The sequence below is a fragment of the Oncorhynchus keta genome, chromosome 17 (genome assembly GCF_023373465.1).
Source record: "Oncorhynchus keta strain PuntledgeMale-10-30-2019 chromosome 17, Oket_V2, whole genome shotgun sequence".
Classification (NCBI taxonomy): Eukaryota; Metazoa; Chordata; class Actinopteri; order Salmoniformes; family Salmonidae; genus Oncorhynchus; species Oncorhynchus keta.
Genome location: NC_068437.1, coordinates 31,018,531 through 31,039,377, shown reverse-complemented (window position 1 = coordinate 31,039,377; position 20,847 = coordinate 31,018,531). Strand labels below are relative to the sequence as shown.

Below are 20,847 nucleotides of genomic sequence, written 5' to 3'. Positions count from 1 at the left end.
TCTCCTATCATTGCTATGCAGACGACACACAATTAATCTTCTCCCTTCCCCCTTCTGATGACCAGGTGGCGAATCGCATCTCTGCATGTCTGGCAGACATATCAGTGTGGATGACGGATCACCACCTCAAGCTGAACCTCGGCAAGACGGAGCTGCTATTCCTCCCAGGGAAGGACTGCCCGTTCCATGATCTCGCCATCACGGTTGACAACTCCATTGTGTCCTCCTCCCAGAGCGCTAAGAACCTTGGCGTGATCCTGGACAACACCCTGTCGTTCGCAACTAACATCAAGGCGGTGGCCCGTTCCTGTAGGTTCATGCTCTACAACATCCGCAGAGTACGACCCTGCCTCACACAGGAAGCGGCGCAGGTCCTAATCCAGGCACTTGTCATCTCCCGTCTGGATTACTGCAACTCGCTGTTGGCTGGGCTCCCTGCCTGTGCCATTAAACCCCTACAACTCATCCAGAACGCCGCAGCCCGTCTGGTGTTCAACCTTCCCAAGTTCTCTCACGTCACCCCGCTCCTCCGCTCTCTCCACTGGCTTCCAGTTGAAGCTCGCATCCGCTACAAGACCATGGTGCTTGCCTACGGAGCTGTGAGGGGAACGGCACCTCAGTACCTCCAGGCTCTGATCAGGCCCTACACCCAAACAAGGGCACTGCGTTCATCCACCTCTGGCCTGCTCGCCTCCCTACCACTGAGGAAGTACAGTTCCCGCTCAGCCCAGTCAAAACTGTTCGCTGCTCTGGCCCCCAATGGTGGAACAAACTCCCTCACGACGCCAGGACAGCGGAGTCAATCACCACCTTCCGGAGACACCTGAAACCCCACCTCTTCAAGGAATACCTAGGATAGGGTAAGTAATCCTTCTCACCCCCCTTAAAAGATTTAGATGCACTATTGTAAAGTGGCTGTTCCACTGGATGTCATAAGGTGTATGCACCAATTTGTAAGTCGCTCTGGATAAGAGCGTCTGCTAAATGACTTAAATGTAAATGTAATGTAAATGTTGATTGAACATGAAATGTAATTCAATATGATTGAAATAGGCCTATAACCTACTGTACATATTTTAATGTAGTCATCTCGGTTTTCATTTTAAGCATATTTTTTATACGTCACTTGTTTGTATGAATTGAGAAGACATTGGCAGTACTTGCAGTCAACTTTGTTCTGAAGTTATCGGCAGTCACATAGAATCACATGATTTATCGGTCTCTATGTTTAAAGTGCAACGTTAATAACGATGGTTTTGGGAAACAGCTCCGAGATTTAACAAAGTTCCTAGGAAGGTTCTAATTATGAACTTCGCCTTAAGATGCTCTTGGGAAACCAGGCCCAGAGCAGTTCCTTCGCCTCCATGTTCTCATCTGTAGCCGTCTCCACTGCTCAACTGTCAGGGTTGCTGTCTGGTGGAATCTAAAGAGTATGTGTTGGTCTTTTGAAAAAAGGTCAAGGAGGGGTATTTGACTGAGGTACAAAGCAATCTACCCATGTGTGCTTTATCTCAGTCTCTCTCAATCAGGCACACAGAGAGACATGTGCATGCCCCCGCACAAACACACTTTCTGGTCTGGAGGACATCTACTACCTCAGGAAACATAGCCAAATGAAAACACATGATTTTATTAAATGTGAGCGGGGACCATCTTTGTGCTTATGGCATGTCGATATCCATGGCTGAGTCTGATAATAACATTGGATGTCATATTAAAATGAATTCATTTGTAGGAGGACTTTTCAATAAGAACCCATTCTGATATAATTCTGAGGCTTGCGCAAAAGCGAATAGAAATAAACCATAAAAATAAAAAAAGGATTACGATCTTACTGATGCAACTGAATCATGAAGGATTACTCAAAAATGACCCATTTGTAAATGGGAAAGTAAAGGAAAAAGAACACACAAACAAAACATGTTATTTCAGTTACCATCATTGATATGGTCATTCTTTAATGCAATATAGGGTGAGAATGAGAGAGAAAGAAAGAAAAATTAAGAGATGGGGAGGGGGCAACTCTTAGTCTAAAATGTGTGTTTTTATTTAAGCCTCTTATACTCTGTGGCAGTATCCTGCTCTGGAGAATGCCTCCCCACCTACCCTCCCTCTGCTCCACCCTTCCCCCATCCCAGTATCCAGCTGGCTTCAAAGGAGCAGAATGTAAAAAAGAGATCATATTGAAATAGCCACCCAAAGAGGCAAGGGGTTATCAATCCTCAATCACACTGCAATCATAGAGAATAGAAACTGCAAAAGGAGAGAACCAGAGTCTCGGCATATAAAGATCATACTGTACACACATCCAAACAGATATATGTGTGTGTGTGTGTGTGTGTGTGTGTGTGTGTGTGTGTGTGTGTGTGTGTGTGTGTGTGTGTGTGTGTGTGTGTGAGAGAGTGAGTGAGTGAGTGAGTGAGTGAGTGAGTGAGTGAGTGAGTGAGTGAGTGAGTGAGTGAGTGAGTGAGTGAGTGAGTGAGTGAGTGAGAAACATTTGAAGGTGTTCATATGTATTTAGGTACACTATTCAGTACTCACATTTGTGGAAACATTTCCTCTGGTGGTTATGGTTTATATCCCAGGGTCAGTGCTTAATTTGAGCCGGATCCTGTCGGAACAGGATACGGCACCTCTCGGATTTGACTTTGTTTGTTCCGGCACCTATTGGCCCAGATCCGGTATCTCCCGCGGCATTATTTATTCATTATTTCACTGTTCGCACTGTAGACATTCTAATAAAAGCGATCAATATTAAATCAATTTGCCTCGTTATTTCTCCCGATCCCCAGAAAGACCATCATGTAAAAGCCTTGTGATCCTTCTCTGTAATCATCCTATCCGGCCACTCTGATTCCAGACCTGCTCTCTTATTTGTACATAGAGGTTATGGGGAGGGCCAGTGGGGTAAGTATCTGATCTTGACACAGGTGGTGGTCAACTAGTGAAGAGGTCCTACGTAATCACGTTATGTAGCCTAGTCTAGTCGTCTCCCTACTGCATTTGAATCATGGAAAAGCAAATAAAAAAATTGATGAGAAAAGGCAATCGAGCTTGACTCCAAAAATACAGAGAAAGATGTTGAATCTAACCCAGAATGAGTCAGAGAACTGTCAGTGCCGGAGGAGAGGAGTGAGGGGCAAACTGTTCCTGATGGCAATGCTAATCCCGCCAGTTCAGCATCACCACGAGCTCCCGAGTAGTGCAGTGATCTAAGGCACTGCATCTCAGTGCTAGAGGCGTCACTACAGACCCTGGTTCGATCCTGGGCTGCATCACAACTGACTTGCCTAGTTAAATAAAGGTTGGATGAAGTGCTCAGAGCAGGTGCAATTTGCAGTTCAAGACCAAGCAAATGTATAACCCCTGGCTTGTAACGCAGAATTCAAAGTTGGGCTGCACAACATGCAAAAAGTGAGGGAGATTTGGTCTAGAAACGACTGGAGGGATTAAACTAGCAAAAGAGTAGGTGGAATGTACAGTAAATCAACATCCTATGACTCAGATGTAAAACAACAACAAAGAGCCCTCAGAAAACAGGTTTTGAAGATGCCTGTACCAAGGAGCATCTCGTGGCAGCAAGCGTTGCAGACATGCCTATAGAGGACACCCAGGTTAACAGGCTAAATGAAAAAATACATTGACAATACAGCCAGTCTTCAGAACAGCCTTTAGGTGGCATCACAGCCTCATGCTCATCTCATGGCTTTGAGCAAGAAGTTGACTCTCAGGAGTTAAATGGACTTGACATGGGGAGAGTCATTGTGGGAGGTTTTGAAAATAAAGGTAGGATTTTTTTACCTTTACCTTAACGTCACAGAACAAGTTTGTAATCTCAATATGTGCTTCATATTATCACATACTGTATGCAGGAGGCCTATATATTCTCATATTTGCTTGTTCTGCTGTAACCTACATTGATGTATTTTATTTGAAGTTATATTCTGATATTGTGATATTTATTCTACTACTTCATTGATGTCATGACAACGATATGACATTGGGGTCTTGTAAGCCCCACAGCTGTATGTGTGGATATGGTGGGTGTTCTGCAGTGTCATCTAAAAATGTTGTTGTACTTTGATGTCATGACAACGATATGAAATTGGGGTCTTGTAAGCCCCACAGCTGTATGTGTGGATATGGTGGGTGTTCTGCAGTGTCATCTAAAATGTTGTTGTACCTTGATGTCATGACAACGATATGACATTGGGGTCTTGTAAGCCCCACAGCTGTATGTGTGGATATGGTGGGTGTTCTGCAGTGTCATCTAAAATGTTGTTGTACCTTGATGTCATGACAACGATATGACATTGGGGTCTTGTAAGCCCCACAGCTGTATGTGTGGATATGGTGGGTGTTCTGCAGTGTCATCTAAAATGTTGTTGTACCTTGATGTCATGACAACGATATGACATTGGGGTCTTGTAAGCCCCACAGCTGTATGTGTGGATATGGTGGGTGTTCTGCAGTGTCATCTAAAAATGTTGTACCTTGATGTCTCGAAAATTAGGCTACAAGAAATTCAGACTTGCATAAGCCCTGCAGCTATACTCAAGTATGTGCATAAGTCTAAAATACTTTGAATGAATCAGCACCTTGGAGAGTTTCACCACCATAGATAGTAGGCTACCTCACCATGTGTTTGTTTTTGCCTCACCATGTGTTCCGGGACCTCCCGATTTACAAATTAAGTACTGCATAGGGTATGTATTTGGAGGTTATGTAAGATAGATTACTGACCGTAGGCTACTGCACAAATACACCACTGGCTAGGGTTGCAAAATGTCGATAACATTCCCCAAATTCCCCGGGTTTCCAGAAATCCTGAAGGGAAGATTCCCAAATATCCTGCTTATTCCCTCCTGTTTACAGGACCTTCCGATCAGGATTACTGGAAAAGCAGATAGCTCATGCAATACACTTACACAAACACACATGTATACAAATGCAAACATGTGAACATCAGATCTAAAATATATGGCATATACTCACAGCAAAAACACTAGCACACACATACACTCTCTCACATACATTCAGGTAAACACGCATGCGCACACACACACAAAAGCAAGACTGCTGTGTCATAAGATCCCTCCATTTATCATAGTGATTTAGTTAGCACATTGTGTGTGCTTAACCATATCCTCATATATTGGAGAACAGACCTCTCCTGTAGTATATTAATCAACAGTACTCAGTCAGGGCACACACACACACACACACAGCCTCTTCTGAAGTATGGTCATCCACAGTCAATAACACTATCTGATTTTGGTTCAGCTCAAACAGTTCTTATTGGTTAGCCCTACAGTGTTGTTATTGACCAGTGGATGAACTGCAACACTAAAATTGTATTTTAACCATGCAAAGAAAGAAAAGGAAAGAAGAGAAACAATAAATGATCTCACCGAGCAGTAATAGCAAAATAATTGCAACCAAGCTGCCACCATCTGGAGTGAAAGTATTATTTCCTGTTTTGAAAGGAACAAGGGAGAGACAATCCTGTGGCCATCATTTAGTCCCGAAACAGCACTGCCATCTCTCTCTCTCTGTCACTCTCTCTTTGCAGCGCTTTCTTTCCCACACACACCTGCCACATCCTATTTACTGAGGCCTCTACTGTTTCCCTTTCCCCTTTCTCAATTTTGGTTGTCATTTGTTCTTATGGTGTTTTATTTTCACCCTCCTCTCATGACGTGGGGCCCTGTCCGGTATCTCTGATTGGTCTGTATCTTCTTGTCTGGACCTCAAGGTCGTTCCCAATGTTATTTACATAAGCCAGTGGTTGGTTAGCATTAGTCCCAATGAGCAGTAGAGCCTGGGAGGGTAAGGATGGAAGGGCTAGGAGCTAGGATCAATCTATCTGGTAATGGGATTGAATTCTAGCTACAGTAGCTCGCAAATTCTGAGAGTGGATTCTTGAGCTATCAATTATCTGAGAGGAGCGCAACTCCAGAACTCCATTCAGGAGGAGCTACTATAGAATGAACCATAGAATAGTCCTGTGTAGGCTCCTAAATTCTAATCGTCATAGAATGCACACCTTTCAAAGGAGGACCATGTCTATTTTCCAAGGCCTTATGTTCCCTCAAACTGTTTCCTCAGCCCTTTTATTATTTATTTTAATTTCACCTTTATTTAACCAGGCAGGCCAGTTGAGATCAAGTCCTCATTTACAACTGCGACCTGGCCAAGATAAAACAAAGCAGGGCAACAAAAACAACAACACACAGTTACACATAATACAATAGAAAAATCTATGTACAGTGTGTGCAAATGTAGAAGATTAGGGAGGTAAGAAAATAAATAGGCCATAGAGGCTAAATAATTACAATTTATCATTAACACTGGCGTGATAGATGAACAGATTATGATGTGCAAGTAGAGATACTGGGGTGCAAAAGAGCAACAACAAAAAAATAACAATATGGGGATGAGGTAGTTGGGTGGGCTATTTACAGATTTGCTGTGTACAGGTACAGTGATCGGTAAGCTGCTATGACAGCGGATGCTTAAAGCCCTATGTTTCCTCCGGTTCTATCTTCGAAACCAGGGGTCGAGGGGGCGGAGGGTGGGTAATGAAATGCACACGTTATACAAATGTTGATTGGTGAGTTGATCCACTGTTGCATGATGGAACAGAGATGTGCAGTATTTCAGTTACATGTTTTTGAAATAAGTATTTCAATTACTTTTAAGTATATTATAATTTGTATTTCACTGGCCTGAAATACAATGTAATGTATTTTGTAATAAGTTACACTATTTCAAAATATAAAATACCTTTCTATACCATTTGTATAGCATCTCACAATTTCGTGGCCCCTATCACTCCAAATATACTGCATTGGTGTCCGAAGTGTGATGGCATTATGGTGTGATAAACGTGTCTGCTAAATGACCAAAATGTTATGCGAAAATAAACACATTAAATAAAAATTATTTGGCCAGTTTTTATTGAAATTAGTTCAGTGGGTACTGAGGGAACATAGGGCTGAGGGAACATAGGGCTGAGGGAACATAGGGCTGAGGGAACATAGGGCTGAGGGAATAAAGGTTAAGGGAACATAGGGCTGAGGGAACATAGGGCTGAGGGAACATAGGGCTGAGGGAACATAGGGCTGAGGGAACATAGGGCTGAGGGAATAAAGGTTAAGGGAACATAGGGTTGAGGGAACACAGGGCTGAGGGAACACAGGGCTGAGGGAACACAGGGCTGAGGGAACACAGGGCTGAGGGAACACAGGGCTGAGGGAACATAGGGCTCAGGGAACATAGGGCTCAGGGAACATAAGGCTGAGGGAATAAAGGTTGAGGGAACATAGGGCTGAGGGAACATAGAACCTCTCCCTCTCACTCCACTCTCACTCTCACTCATTTCTTATGTAAGAATGAAAAATCCCAGTTCAGTTCAGGTTGGAACACATGCTCTACAATAATACATGTGCTACAGTATGGCTTTCTGGATGTTATAGAGCAGTGGTTCCCAAACTATTTATAGTCCCTTCAAACATTCAACCTCGAGCTGCGTACCCCCCTAGCACCAGGGTCAGCTCACTCTCAAATGTTGGTTTTTGCAACCATTGTAAGCCTGCCACACACACACACTATACAATACATTTATTAAACATAAGAATGAGTGTGAGTTTGTCACTTCCCACGAGCTGGGTTGTGACAAAGAGCTCTTATAGGACCAGGGCATAAATAATAATAATAATCAATAATTTTGCTCTTTACTTAGCCATCTTACTGCTGGGTTCTGAGAATATGAAATATCCATATTTATGTCACTGAGAGAGAGGGTAATGTATAACGTTTACATTATGTCAGGATATGTTATTGTTAGCCATCAGGGATCCAATGGGAGGGATCCTCTGGGAGGAGAAGAGACAGTCTGGTACCAGGCACCATGACAGCCGTGTGTTGAGTGCAGGGAAGCGATCACGAGGCAGGCATTGATAAGGGGAGAGAGCCATGGATTAGTGATGGAAGGGGGGGGTTGAGATCGGGGGTCGAGATCAGGTCAGGTCACCTTAAGGGAGAAATAAAAGTGTATGGCCTGTATCACTAAGTGTCCTGCCTAGCAGTAAAGAACGATGTTTGTACAGATGTGTAGGAGGAGACTCAGACTATGAGGAAGGGTTAAATAAAATGTCTTGGTCTGATGCAGCTGTATTGATCCTCTGGGAAGAATTCAACTTGATTTAGCTTTCATAGTGTCCGTAGAGTTTTTTTACTCTGAGAATTAGAATCTAACAGTATAAAACCTTAAATTGTGAATAACTCACCACAGGTTAATGAGAAGGGTGTGCTTTAAAGGATGCACATAACTCTGCAATGTTGGGTTGTATTGGAGAGAGTTTTAAATCATTTTCCACACACAGTCTGTGCCTGTATTTAGTTTTCATTCTAGTGAGGGCCAAAAATTCACTCTCACATAGGTACGTGGTTGCAAAGGGCATCAGTGTCTTAACAGCATGATTTGCCAAGGCAGGATACTCTGAGCGCAGCCCTATTGTCACATTCGTTATAATGAGTGGACCAAGGCACAGCGTGCATAGAGTTCCACATATTTATTAAGGTGAAACTTCAAAGAATACAAAGAATAACCGAACGTGCAGTTCGTAGCGCACATTGGCACTAGACAAAATAATATCCCACAAAACAGGTGGGAAAAGGACCACACTAAGTATGATCCCCAATTAGAGGCAACAATTATCAGCTGTGCTGTCTCCAATTGGGAACCATACTCACACCAACATAGAAATTAAAGACTAGAACACCCCCTAGTCACACCCTGACATAAAACTCCATATAGAACCCTGAGGGCTCTCTATCGTCAGGGCGTGACACCTATTCCAAAATCTGGCAGTGGCTTCTGATTAAATGACATTTTCACAGAACTGCTTGTTGCAATTTCGATGAGGCTCTCTTGTTCAGATATCGGTAATTTGACTGGAGGCGGCGCATGAAAGGGATAACGAATCCAGTTGTTTGTGTCTTCCGTTTCAGGAAAGTAACTGCGTAATTGCGCACCCAACTCACTCAGGTGCTTCGCTATATCACATTTGACATTGTCTGTAAGCTTGATTTCATTTGCACACAAAAAAAAAATCATACAATACACCTAACCCGTATGTTGTCCTTGTTAATGCAGACAGAGAACAGCTCCAACTTCTTTATTATAGTCTCAATTTTGCCCAACACATTGAATATAGTTGCAGAGAGTCCCTGTAATCCTAGATTCAGATCATTCAGGCGAGAAAAAAACAACGTGAGAAACTCATCATCATGCAAGCGGTCAGACAAGTGAACATTATTGTCAGTAAAGAAAACTTTAAGCTTGTCTCTCAATTTTTAAAAAAAACCTGTCAATACTTTGCCCCTTGATCACCAGCACACTTCTTCTGTATGTTGTAAAAGCATTACATGGTCGCTGCCCATATCATTGCATAATGCAGAAAATAGAGTTCAGGGGCCTTGCTTTAACAAAGTTACCATTTTCACTGTAGTGTCCAAAACGTCTTTCAAGCTGTAAGGCATTTTCTTGATGGATGCTGCAGTGTACCCAAGTGGCGTCGGGAACAACTGCTTCCACGCATGTTACCACTCCACTGTATCTCCCTGTCATGGCTTTTGTGCCATCAGTACAGATACCAACACATCTTGACCACCAAAGTCCATTTGATGTCACACAGCTGTCCAGTACTTTAAAAATATCCTCTCCTGTTGTCCTGGTTTCCAGTGGTTTGCAGAAGAGGATGTCATCCTTAATTGACCCCCCATAAACGTAACGGACATATACCAGGAGCTGTGCCAGGCCCGACACATCTGTTGACTCATCCAGCTGTAACAGACATATACCAGGAGCTGTGCCAGGCCCGACACATCTGTTGACTCATCCAGCTGTAACAGACATATACCAGGAGCTGTGCCAGGCCGGACACATCTGTTGACTCATCCAGCTGTAACAGACATATACCAGGAGCTGTGCCAGGCCCGACACATCTGTTGACTCATCCAGCTGTAACAGACATATACCAGGAGCTGTGCCAGACCCGACACATCTGTTGACTCATCCAGCTGTAACAGACATATACCAGGAGCTGTGCCAGGCCCGACACATCTGTTGACTCATCCAGCTGTAACAGACATATACCAGGAGCTGTGCCAGACCCGACACATCTGTTGACTCATCCAGCTGTAACAGACATATACCAGGAGCTGTGCCAGGCCGGACACATCTGTTGACTCATCCAGCTGTAACAGACATATACCAGGAGCTGTGCCAGGCCCGACACATCTGTTGACTCATCCAGCTGTAACAGACATATACCAGGAGCTGTGCCAGGCCCGACACATCTGTTGACTCATCCAGCTGTAACAGACATATACCAGGAGCTGTGCCAGGCCCGACACATCTGTTGACTCATCCAGCTGTAACAGACATATACCAGGAGCTGTGCCAGGCCCACCAGGTCTGTTGACTCATCCAGCTGTAACAGACATATACCAGGAGCTGTGCCAGGCCCACCAGGTCTGTTGACTCATCCAGCTGTAACAGACATATACCAGGAGCTGTGCCAGGCCCGACACATCTGTTGACTCATCCAGCTGTAACAGACATATACCAGGAGCTGTGCCAGGCCGGACACATCTGTTGACTCATCCAGCTGTAACAGACATATACCAGGAGCTGTGCCAGGCCGGACACATCTGTTGACTCATCCAGCTGTAACAGACATATACCAGGAGCTGTGCCAGGCCCGACACATCTGTTGACTCATCCAGCTGTAACAGACATATACCAGGAGCTGTGCCAGGCCCGACACATCTGTTGACTCATCCAGCTGTAACAGACATATACCAGGAGCTGTGCCAGGCCGGACACATCTGTTGACTCATCCAGCTGTAACAGACATATACCAGGAGCTGTGCCAGGCCCGACACATCTGTTGACTCATCCAGCTGTAACGCATATAATTCACTGGCCTGTATGCGAAGCAGTAACTGTTTCAAAACATCTCCTGCCATGTCACTGATGCGTCGTGAAACAGTGTTGTTTGATGAAGGCATCGTCTGTGAGGTTTTTTGGGCCTTTTCCCCAGCATTGTCCCAGCTATATCCGCAGCAGCAGGAAGAATGAAGTCCTCCACAATAGTATGGGGCTTGCCTGTCCTAGCCACTCGGTAGCTCACCATATAAGACTCTTCTAGTCCCTTCTTATGAATAGTATCTGTTGCTTTTATACATGTCTTACTACTTGAAAGTCATCTTAATTCTCGCTCAAAAAACTCCTGTGGCTTATTTTTCAAATTGGCATGTTTTGTTTCTAAATGTCTGCGCAAGAGTGAAGGTTTCATCGAGATGTGAGATAGTACTTTTGCACATATAACACACTGTGGCTGAGGAAAGGCACAACTCCCAATATAAGTGAACCCCAAATCAATATAGTTCAACATATTTGTGCCTCTTTGATGGTCCAACTTCCCTGTCTGTTGTTCGGTGCTTTCCCGGGTAAGGGGGCAGTAGCTCTTCAGCTGCATCAGATTCACAACTGTCAATGTCCATGCTAGCTGGGCTAACAACAAATGTAGATTTACTGATGCTAGCATTGGATGTGCTCGTGGAAGCAGAACAACTTGTGTCATCGACAGGTGCAGGTGTAGTACTGCTGGTAGTAGCAGTACTACCAGTAGAGCTGGTATGTGTCTCTATGGATGCGAGCCTTACTTTTTTTTAACCATTTATCCATTTTCAAGCAAACGGAATGAGCAACAGCTAAGTTTGGCTATATACGAACTGTTAGTGGAATTCCTGCGAGAAAGTAACGGTTAATGTGGTTGGATTATAATTATTTGACTAGGCTACCTGTATTTGACATTGTGTTATTATTTTGCTGAACACTAGATGGTTTAATTATTATTTTTTTTGTAGTGAAGCGAGGCTACTTAGGTGAGAAAACCTTACCCAAATGTATAGACCCATTGGAAAATATAAATGGACTGCTTGAAAATGTGAAGATTTTTTTTTACGTGAATCACATTTTTATTTGGTGTTACCCCCCACAGCACTGCACGTACCCCAGTTTGGGAATAGAGTACCATATGATTCTGCAAATTGAATTCATTAAAATAATAACTAATATTAGAGTCATATCCATAACTAAATCTGATCATCCAAAAACAAGGAATATTATCATAATCTGTAACATTTATCTTCCCATTATCATCCACAGCCATTACTGTATTTTGTTATATTATGTTCAATTAGAGAGAAAAATGTTATTTACTTGATCAATAAGCTGTTTGTTGTTTTACTTATGGCATTGGCAACAGCCTTGCAGTTTCAAAGTTTCACGTTTTATTATCACGTGCACAGGATACTGCAGGTCATGATAGTAGTGACGGCTTCTGCCTCCAGCTATCATCTCTAAGAATGAGTCAAATCTAGCGATGCCTGACAGCCAGACAATCCACATAGTGTACCGCACACAGTTAAGCTTATATTTACACCAAACCATGAGCACAGACGTGAAGTGTCAACCTACCCAATCCAATGAACAATAGGGGGATACGCATTTTGTGGCTACTGATATTAAACAAAACGTGTCAGCAACAGCTCAGCACCCATTTCGAGCTATGCTTATCTCAACAGGGCGTGGGTCTCACCCCCCCCTACCTCTGAGGTAATTGATTCAGAGAGAGAATGCGGCCTGCCAGCAAGGCAAATGACGTGACGGCCACAAATCAATGGCTTGTCCTTTGTGACCATTCCTACTCTCTCTCCTTTGCTCTGAAACGCAGTTATGTTGTGTGTAGCTGAAGGGTATTTTTAATACGAACTCACCATGCGAGAGACAGACAAAGCCGAAACCAACACAGCATCAGCTATACGCAATGCGCGCAGTCCTAGACCTATTTAGACGTAGAGCAGCATCATCAGCTTCCGATAATCATGCTTTCCGTTTCTGGGTGATAACACAATGCTATAATATCAACAGAACTGATAACTGTTACACATACTGTAGCGACCCTGTGTTTATAGGTGTGAATATCGACTCTGTCACAGAGATACCCGCTCTGCATGGTCGCCCTTCATTGCTCCGTGGGCGGGTTTGTTGTCTTACCTGCAGCCTGGAGGAGTGAGGGAGTGGAAGGTGGAGAGGGAAAACATCTCAGCCCTGTCCGCCATCTTCCTCCAAAAACGGCTCAAAGTGACTGCAGAGAATAACAGAGGGAGCAGTCCATTCACAACCACGGAGCGCGCGACAGACGGACACAGTCACGGACAGACCAGTTAATTTCGCTCTCCGTCCCTCTATCCTACCGCCACGCTGTTACAGATCCCCCTGGCCTCGATCTAGTCAAATCAGATACGCGTACTCAGCATCACCATCACATTTGCCTTGAGCTACTATCCACTCTACAGCCCAGAAACGGCAGAGAAAAAGAACAACACTGCGGTAATCACACAAAAAAAAGCCCTATCTTTTCCCGATGCCGCCAGACCAGCCACACACCCGCAGTCCGCTGCCTGCCTTGCCAAATGTCTGCCGCTGTGATGATGCCTGTGACACGAAGCGGAGGTGGGCCAGCGGTGCAGAGAGGGAGGGGCAGGCAGGGAGGAGGGGGTATTGGTACAGACAGCCGAAAACATGCTTTTCCATTCAAGGTCAAACACAGATTATAGCAACAAAGCATATTAAATGGTCCTGTCAGGTGATTGGAGGTACTGGAGAGGGTGGGTGGTAGCCAATGCATGTGATAAGATATTTAACCTCCTGCTAAGGGTTCCATAGAGCACCATAAAAGGACCATAAAAGGACAGGCGGGATTGCTATTTAATAACACAAAAAAGTGGATTGTCTTAACTGCCTTGTTTGTGAAAGCTTTGCCATGAATTGTTGCTGAAAACTGGCAAAGCTGTGATTGCAGGGAATAGACCTAAATGTTAGCTCAATAATACCACCATTGACAATGGGGATTGGGCTGTTTGTCTCATCGACACTATAAATGCCATGAGGAGTTGTTCAGTTGCTTGGGAGCTGAAATATAATTATAGTATTCCGCCCCATGTGGTCAAACTAAGCATTTACCGATTAGGGAAAGGACCAAAATGACCCAGCACTTCAAGGAGATCCACCACGTGTGGGTGCCCTAACACCTCAACAGATTATTTGTCTGGTCTTGTTAAAAAAAGTTTATACACTTCTTTCCTTCCAACATACATTTACACATTAGGCTCATAGAAAGTATCTAAGGTCATCCCTTTATACTAATCTGAGAGCATATGTTTGTAACATTGGATAATAGGCTACAAGGAGACTTAATCAAGCAGACAAATGTAACATCAGCATTATTATGGTCTAATATGGTATATGTTATTAGGATAATAATAAGTGACTTTTGGAAACAGAGTTGTGGATTTGATTCATAGGCCTAGGTCTTTTTTTATCTGTTCAGCACCTAAACTAGTGCTTTAGTTTTTCATTCATTAGTGCATAACATCAACAGCAGGAATGAAGACACAGACGATGATGAACCATCAACTTAGTTTATTTCAATGGGCATGCCAATGGCAGGGTCTGAATTTATTGCTCAACCTTTTCCGAGATAAAGATGGGACCAAGCTGAACATCTCCCTCCCATATATCTAAGAAGAGAGCAGACACAAGAACAGGAGGGTAATTACACATATCCAAAAGTAGCCTTCAGCAGCTGGACAATACAAAGACAGCTTGGTTAAGAACATCAATATCCACTCACTGTTTATCTGCTCTCAAAAGTTACCTTTATTAATCATTATTTTAGTGGTGAATAAAACACTTTCAAAAATATATTTTAGGAGCAGCAAACACTAAGCAGATATTGACCTTTCATATATTCAAACATTCTCTGCAAGTATTTTTGAGGTTTCCACATTGTTGTTATCTTAAAAAGCAGACTTTTGTTGCCTCATACGTACTTGCTGGTTTTTGATGCTGAGTGGTATCACGTCCCTTCCTGTTGCTACAGGTGGAGTCACAGCAGCCACACACTCCATCATTCCCACCAGCCTCCCTCCACCTGTTAACAAACTGCAGCTTTAGGGCTACATTCGATCAAACCAGCATTGCAGTATTGACGTAACATAAATATACCTTTCATGTATTGCATAACATATGCTGTGTCATCAAGTATGAACATTTATTTCATTAATGTAACATGTATTTGACCCAGGTGTAGAACGTACACACTTACGTATTAATGAAAGAGCAGGCCTTGTACTCAAAATCAATGGGGAACGCGATTGTGGTTGCCTTCAGGTGACAGGTAAGGAAGATCTGTTGGGATTTACCAAGAACAGGGCCATTGTAACAATTAAAGCATAGGATAAATATACCATTTTCAAAAATGATGTCTCATGATATGTTTCCGTGTTATTTGTTAGTATTATTTCTGCTTGTCTGCATACATGCCCTGTGAGGGATAAATAAAGTAGTATTGAACTGAATGAATTAACTCACCATGTCGAGCGTAGCGGGATAATCTGCAGCAAGCTGAGAAGGTATCTTTGTTTTCTGCGGAATAATTGGGTCACTCCCCTTCTGGCTCTGGAACCTGAAAGCCTCCAACTGGAAATACAGCTTGTAGTCTGCAGAACGAGGCATGAACTGGGAGTGGGAACCTGTCATTTTGGCATCGATCAGACACCTATGGGGGCACAGATGTTGCAAGGGAAGGGGGAGGGGCAGGCCGTGGCAGGGGGAAGCTTTAGCTGGGCTCACATTTAACAACATGACAGTCAGTGCACTCATTAAACTGCCCTGGTTGCCCGCACAACTCAAGCATAGGCATTAGATGTTGCCTCAGTCAAGGTTGCTCATCACACTTGCACAGTTAGGGCCGGTTTCCTGGACAGATCTTAAATTACATCACAAATAGGATTCTTACATTAATCCAGAATAAAAAAGCTTCAAATGACTGTTTTCTAGATCTAGACCGTGGAGTCCTTGATCGTGTGTCCCTGCTCAGACGTTGAATGCATCAACCAATAACAGATTGCTATAACATATGATGTGGTTAGCTGATATGTAAAATACCTATCCAGGCATTGTAACATCTAGTATGCGTCAGCAACGTCTGAGCAGGGGAACATGACACCTACACCACCCGATGTTACAGGAAGGCCATAAAGATCATCAAGGACATCAACCACCCGAACCACTGCCTGTTCACCCCGCTATCATCCAGAAGGCGAGGTCAGTACAGGTGCATCAAAGCTGGGACCGAGAGACTGAAAAACAGCTTCTATCTCAAGGCCATCAGACTGTTAAACAGCCACCACTAACATTGAGTGGCTGCTGCCAACACACTGTCATTGACACTGACCCAACTCCAGCCACTTTAATAATGGGAATTGATGGGAAATGATGTAAATATATCACTAGCCACTTTAAACAATGCTACCTTATATAATGTTACTTACCCTACATTATTCATCCCATATGCATACGTATATACTGTACTCGACATCATCGACTGCATCCTTATGTAATACATGTATCACTAGCCACTTTAAATATGCCACTTTGTTTACTTTACTATTTATTTATATATATATACTTTGTCTACATACTCATCTCATATGTATATACTGTACTCGATACCATCTACTGTATGCTGCTCTGTACCATCACTCATTCATATATACTTATGTACATATTCTTTATCCCCTTACACTGTGTATAAGACAGTAGTTTTGGAATTGTTAGTTAGATTACTTGTTGGTTATCACTGCATTGTCGGAACTAGAAGCACAAGCATTTCGCTACACTCGCATTAACATCTGCTAACCATGTGTATGTGACAAATAAAATTAGATTTGATTTGATTTGACTCTTGACAGAGGCTGTGTTAACATAGTCAGCCCAATTCTGATCTAACACCCAATTATTGGCAAAAGAGCTGATCTGATTGGTCAAAAGACCAATTAGTGGAAAAAGATCAGACCTGTGCTGCATGTGTAAACGCAGCATAATTAGATGCACTATGTGAAGGTGGTTATGATCTGAGGTTGCTTCAGAAGCCTCGTATGGACCACAAATATTCAAGCATTGTATGTATGAGCACAGACTGGAGCAAACAATCAAAATAAAACAATGCAGAAGATAAAAGCAAACATTGAAAATGATTGCAGTTAATAAAATAATATCCCATAACAATATTATTTTGCAACAGAAAGCCAAGTTTGGACAACCATTTCATGCAAGTGAAATTAGTAACCTAATTCTGCCACCAGTTGCATTAAGTACTGCAGTGCATCTCCTCCTCATGGACTGCACCAGATTTGCCAGTTCTTGCTGTGAAATGTTACCCCACTTCCACCAAGGCACCTGCAAGTTCCTGGACATTTCAGCGGGGAATGGCCCTAAGCCTCACCATCCGATCCAACAGGTCCCAGACGTGCTCAATGAGATTGGGATCCAGGCTTTTCGCTGGCCATTGCGAAACACTGACATTCCTGTCTTGCAGGAAATCATGCACAGAATGAGCAGTGTGGCTGGTGGCATTGTCATGCTGGAGGGTCATGTCAGGATGAGCCTGCAGGAAGGGTACCACATGAGGGAGGAGGATGTCTTCCCTGTAACGCACAGCATTGAGATTGCCTGCAATGACAACAAGCTCAGTCCGATGATGCTGTGACACACCGCCCCAGACCATGACGAACCCTCCATCCCTAAATTGATCCCGCTCCAGAGTACAGGTCTCAGTGTAACGCTCATTCCTTCGACGATAAACGCAAATCCAACCATCACCCCTGCTGAGACAAAACCGCGACTCGTCAGTGAAAAGCACTTTTTGCCAGTCCTGTCTGGGCCAGTGACGGTGGGTTTGTGCCCATAGGCGCGTTGTTGCCAGTGATGTCTGAGGACCTGAGGACCTGCCTTACAACAGGCCTACAAGCCCTCAGTCCAGCCTCTCTCAGCCTATTGCAGACAGTCTGACTACTGATGGAGGGATTGTGTGTTCCTGGTGTAACTCGGGCAGTTGTTGTTGCCATCCTGTACCTGTCCCGCAGGTGTGATGTTTGGATGTACCGATCCTGTGCAGGTGTTGTTACACGTGGTCTGTCAATGCGAGGACGATCCGTCCTGTCTACCTGTAGCGCTGTCTTAGGCTTCTGACAGTACGGACATTGCAATTTATTGCCCTGGCCAAATCTGCAGTCCTCATGCCTCCTTGCAGCATGTCTAAGACACATTCACGCAGATGAGCAGGGACCCTGGGCATCTTTCTTTTGACGTTTTTCTGAGTCAGTAGAAAGGCCTCTTTAGTGCCCTAATTTGTCATCACTGTAACCTTAATTGCCTACCGTCTGTAAGCTGTTAATGTCTTAACGACCGTTCCACAGGTGCATGTTCATTAATTGTTTATGGTTCATTGAGCAAGCAGTGTTTAAACCCTTTACAATGAATATCTGTGAAGTAATTTGGATTTTTATGAATTATCTTTGAAAGACAGGGTCCTGAAAAGGGGATGTTTCTCTTTTTGCTGAGTTTATATTGCCACAGTGCATTATTCTGAAGTTAAACCTGCCTCCTTCTTGGTTTAGTTTATACCCTCACTTAGACCTGGACTAGCTCAAATTTTCTGTCTAGAAATCAGACTGTTAATTCCAGATTAGTTTGGGACTATTCTAAACCATGTTTGAGAAATAACATGTTCATTAGTCCAGTTTAAAAGAGCATTTAAATCCAAGATTAGGTTTAATCTATGTCCACGAAATCACCCCTAGTGTTGACTGAACCCTCTCCCTTACTTACCCATGATTCTCAATGAAGGCGTATCTGGGATTGGCGTTTATGTTGGGTTCCAGGGTGGCCACACAGCTGTCCACAAAGATACGCAGGGGAACGTGGAAGTACTGCATGACAGAGGCCTCGATGTTTACCATATCACCCAACACGTACATGTTACCGGCCCTCTCATACTGCCAGTCAGCTGCCAAGAGAAGTTGTAACATTACATTTGCGTACTCCTGGTCTAAAAAGTACACTCAATTAAGAGTTTCAATAGAACTCGGTGGAGAATCTCCACTGAAAGTTCTTTTAGTCCATGAAAAGTCCAAATCTGGGTCTGGGAAATTGGCTTTTTAGTGTGGACCCTCTCTACACTGCATCTTTACTCACCAGTCATGAGCCTCATGGAGAAGTACAGGAGTTCCTCTGCATACTTAGCAGCGGAGAAAGGGGTCCAGGTTGGGATCAGGGCCAGGCTGCTCACATTGTGTTTCCTGGAGGAGAGAGACATTGTTTTACAAATGTTTTTTATACATGTGTTGTAGGTCTGTATAGGAATCACCATACCTGTTTTTAATATTAATTGTGTTTTAAACTAAGAAGCCAAATAAATGTCCATGGGTGTGGTGAAAGTATGATTAGTTTAGTTAGTTCCGTTGTGGCAGGCAAGCTAAATCAGTCTGTACTATTTGGACCTAGGTCTGCTCCTCCCACCTTGGATAGTGGCACTCAATATTGATCATCGCTTCATTTGTCCTGATGAGGGGGGTGTTTGCCAGAGGTTTGGGTTTGTAATATAGAGTGAAGATGTAGATGAGGGAGTTGGTAGTCATCTGAGAAACAATCACAACAATGTTAATACATTCACAAATGTAATTAAAATAGACCAATTTACTGTGGAAAGGACGTGAGATTGTGAGGAATGTGCGATTTTTTTTTATCCAACCATTTGTTCAGGTAAATTGACAACTAATTGCCATGTACAATAATGCCCTACATATAATATATATACCTGGGCTTGTATTTGTTTTGCCACTTAGCACTCATTTAGGGTTATCATTTTTCCTTTTGCTTTTCAAATAATATAAATACAGTTCATTACTATCATTATCATCATTATAATACATACCCTTAGCTGGCTGCCACATGACTGCAGCGGAGACTCAAAGATGAGCACCTGGTTGACATTGTCGAATCCAGACATAGGGCAGTCTCCCAAAGTGAGGTCTTCTAGCTGGATCAACTGGCCGATCCCCAGCAGGTCATGCTTCGCTTCCACGTGGACCATGTTCTCCCTGCACTCAGCCCTCACTGAATTGGCAGCCACAGGGGTTCTCGCCTCTGAGCCTCCAATAATCTTGGGCTCTGGCTTTGGGTCCAGAGGATAGGTCCAATCCAATGGTGTTTCAAACTTCTGCTTGGCCTGGGTTTGGTCTTTTGGTGGGGGCCTGGGTTTCTGATACGGTGGTTGCTGAGGCTGTTGAGGCTGCTGAGGTGGCTGACGAATGGGTTTGAAGGGTGGCTGCAATGGTTTACTGAAGGGTGGCCAATTCTGAGCAACACACAGACAGCCAAGCATGGCCACTGCCACGAGACAAACTACACTCCACTTCATCGCCATGGCTTCACAATAAGAATTGATCAGCAATGTTCACTGGATGCTGTGAAGAGTATGAAGGAGATGTGGCCAGTTTTATAACGGATTGAGCGTTGTTTACTTATTGGAAACCCGCCCCCTCCTCATTTGAACATTCCCTATTAGCTCTCAGGAGTCAAGGTTTTAGCCAATCAAATGCTGTGGCTGATGGTCCTTTAATAGCAGACTATTCAAAGCAACTTCTTAATACCAAAAATGTTATGTTATATTATCAAAGGTTCAAGAATTTTGTTCTTAAAAAAAACGCTATTTCATCAGAAATAAATGCTTTTGGGTACCTTTATATGTGTGTTTGCTACATTTACTTGATATATAGATGCCACAAATGTATTTTTTAATTAAAATGTTACTTATGTGTCACATTTGATCGTCTTTTGACATATTTTTCTGTTTAAGAGTTCTC

General features: G+C 43.4%; 2 protein-coding genes across 3 annotated transcripts in view; both read right to left on the bottom strand.

Moving 5' to 3' along the window:
- The window catches only part of mapk8ip2 (mitogen-activated protein kinase 8 interacting protein 2), a 148,989-nt gene extending 135,373 nt beyond the window's left edge, over window positions 1-13,616 (bottom strand). For both annotated transcript variants that reach the window (XM_035789568.2, XM_035789569.2), the window contains exon 1: window positions 13,133-13,616. In XM_035789568.2, the coding sequence (XP_035645461.1) occupies window positions 13,133-13,197 (65 nt within the window). In that variant the 5' untranslated portion in view covers window positions 13,198-13,616. The remainder of the gene's footprint in view (window positions 1-13,132) is intronic.
- Window positions 13,617-14,545: 929 nt separating this feature from the next.
- LOC118396162 (zona pellucida sperm-binding protein 3-like) lies at window positions 14,546-20,529 on the bottom strand. The gene is made up of 8 exons (XM_035790275.2): window positions 19,917-20,529; window positions 19,502-19,620; window positions 19,178-19,281; window positions 18,812-18,989; window positions 15,512-15,698; window positions 15,246-15,328; window positions 14,971-15,071; window positions 14,546-14,658 (listed from the first exon to the last, which is right to left on the bottom strand). The coding sequence occupies exons 1-8, from the start codon at window positions 20,406-20,408 to the stop codon at window positions 14,597-14,599; spliced, it is 1,326 nt and encodes a 441-aa protein (XP_035646168.1). The 5' UTR covers window positions 20,409-20,529; the 3' UTR covers window positions 14,546-14,596.
- Between the last annotated feature and the right edge of the window lie 318 nt (window positions 20,530-20,847).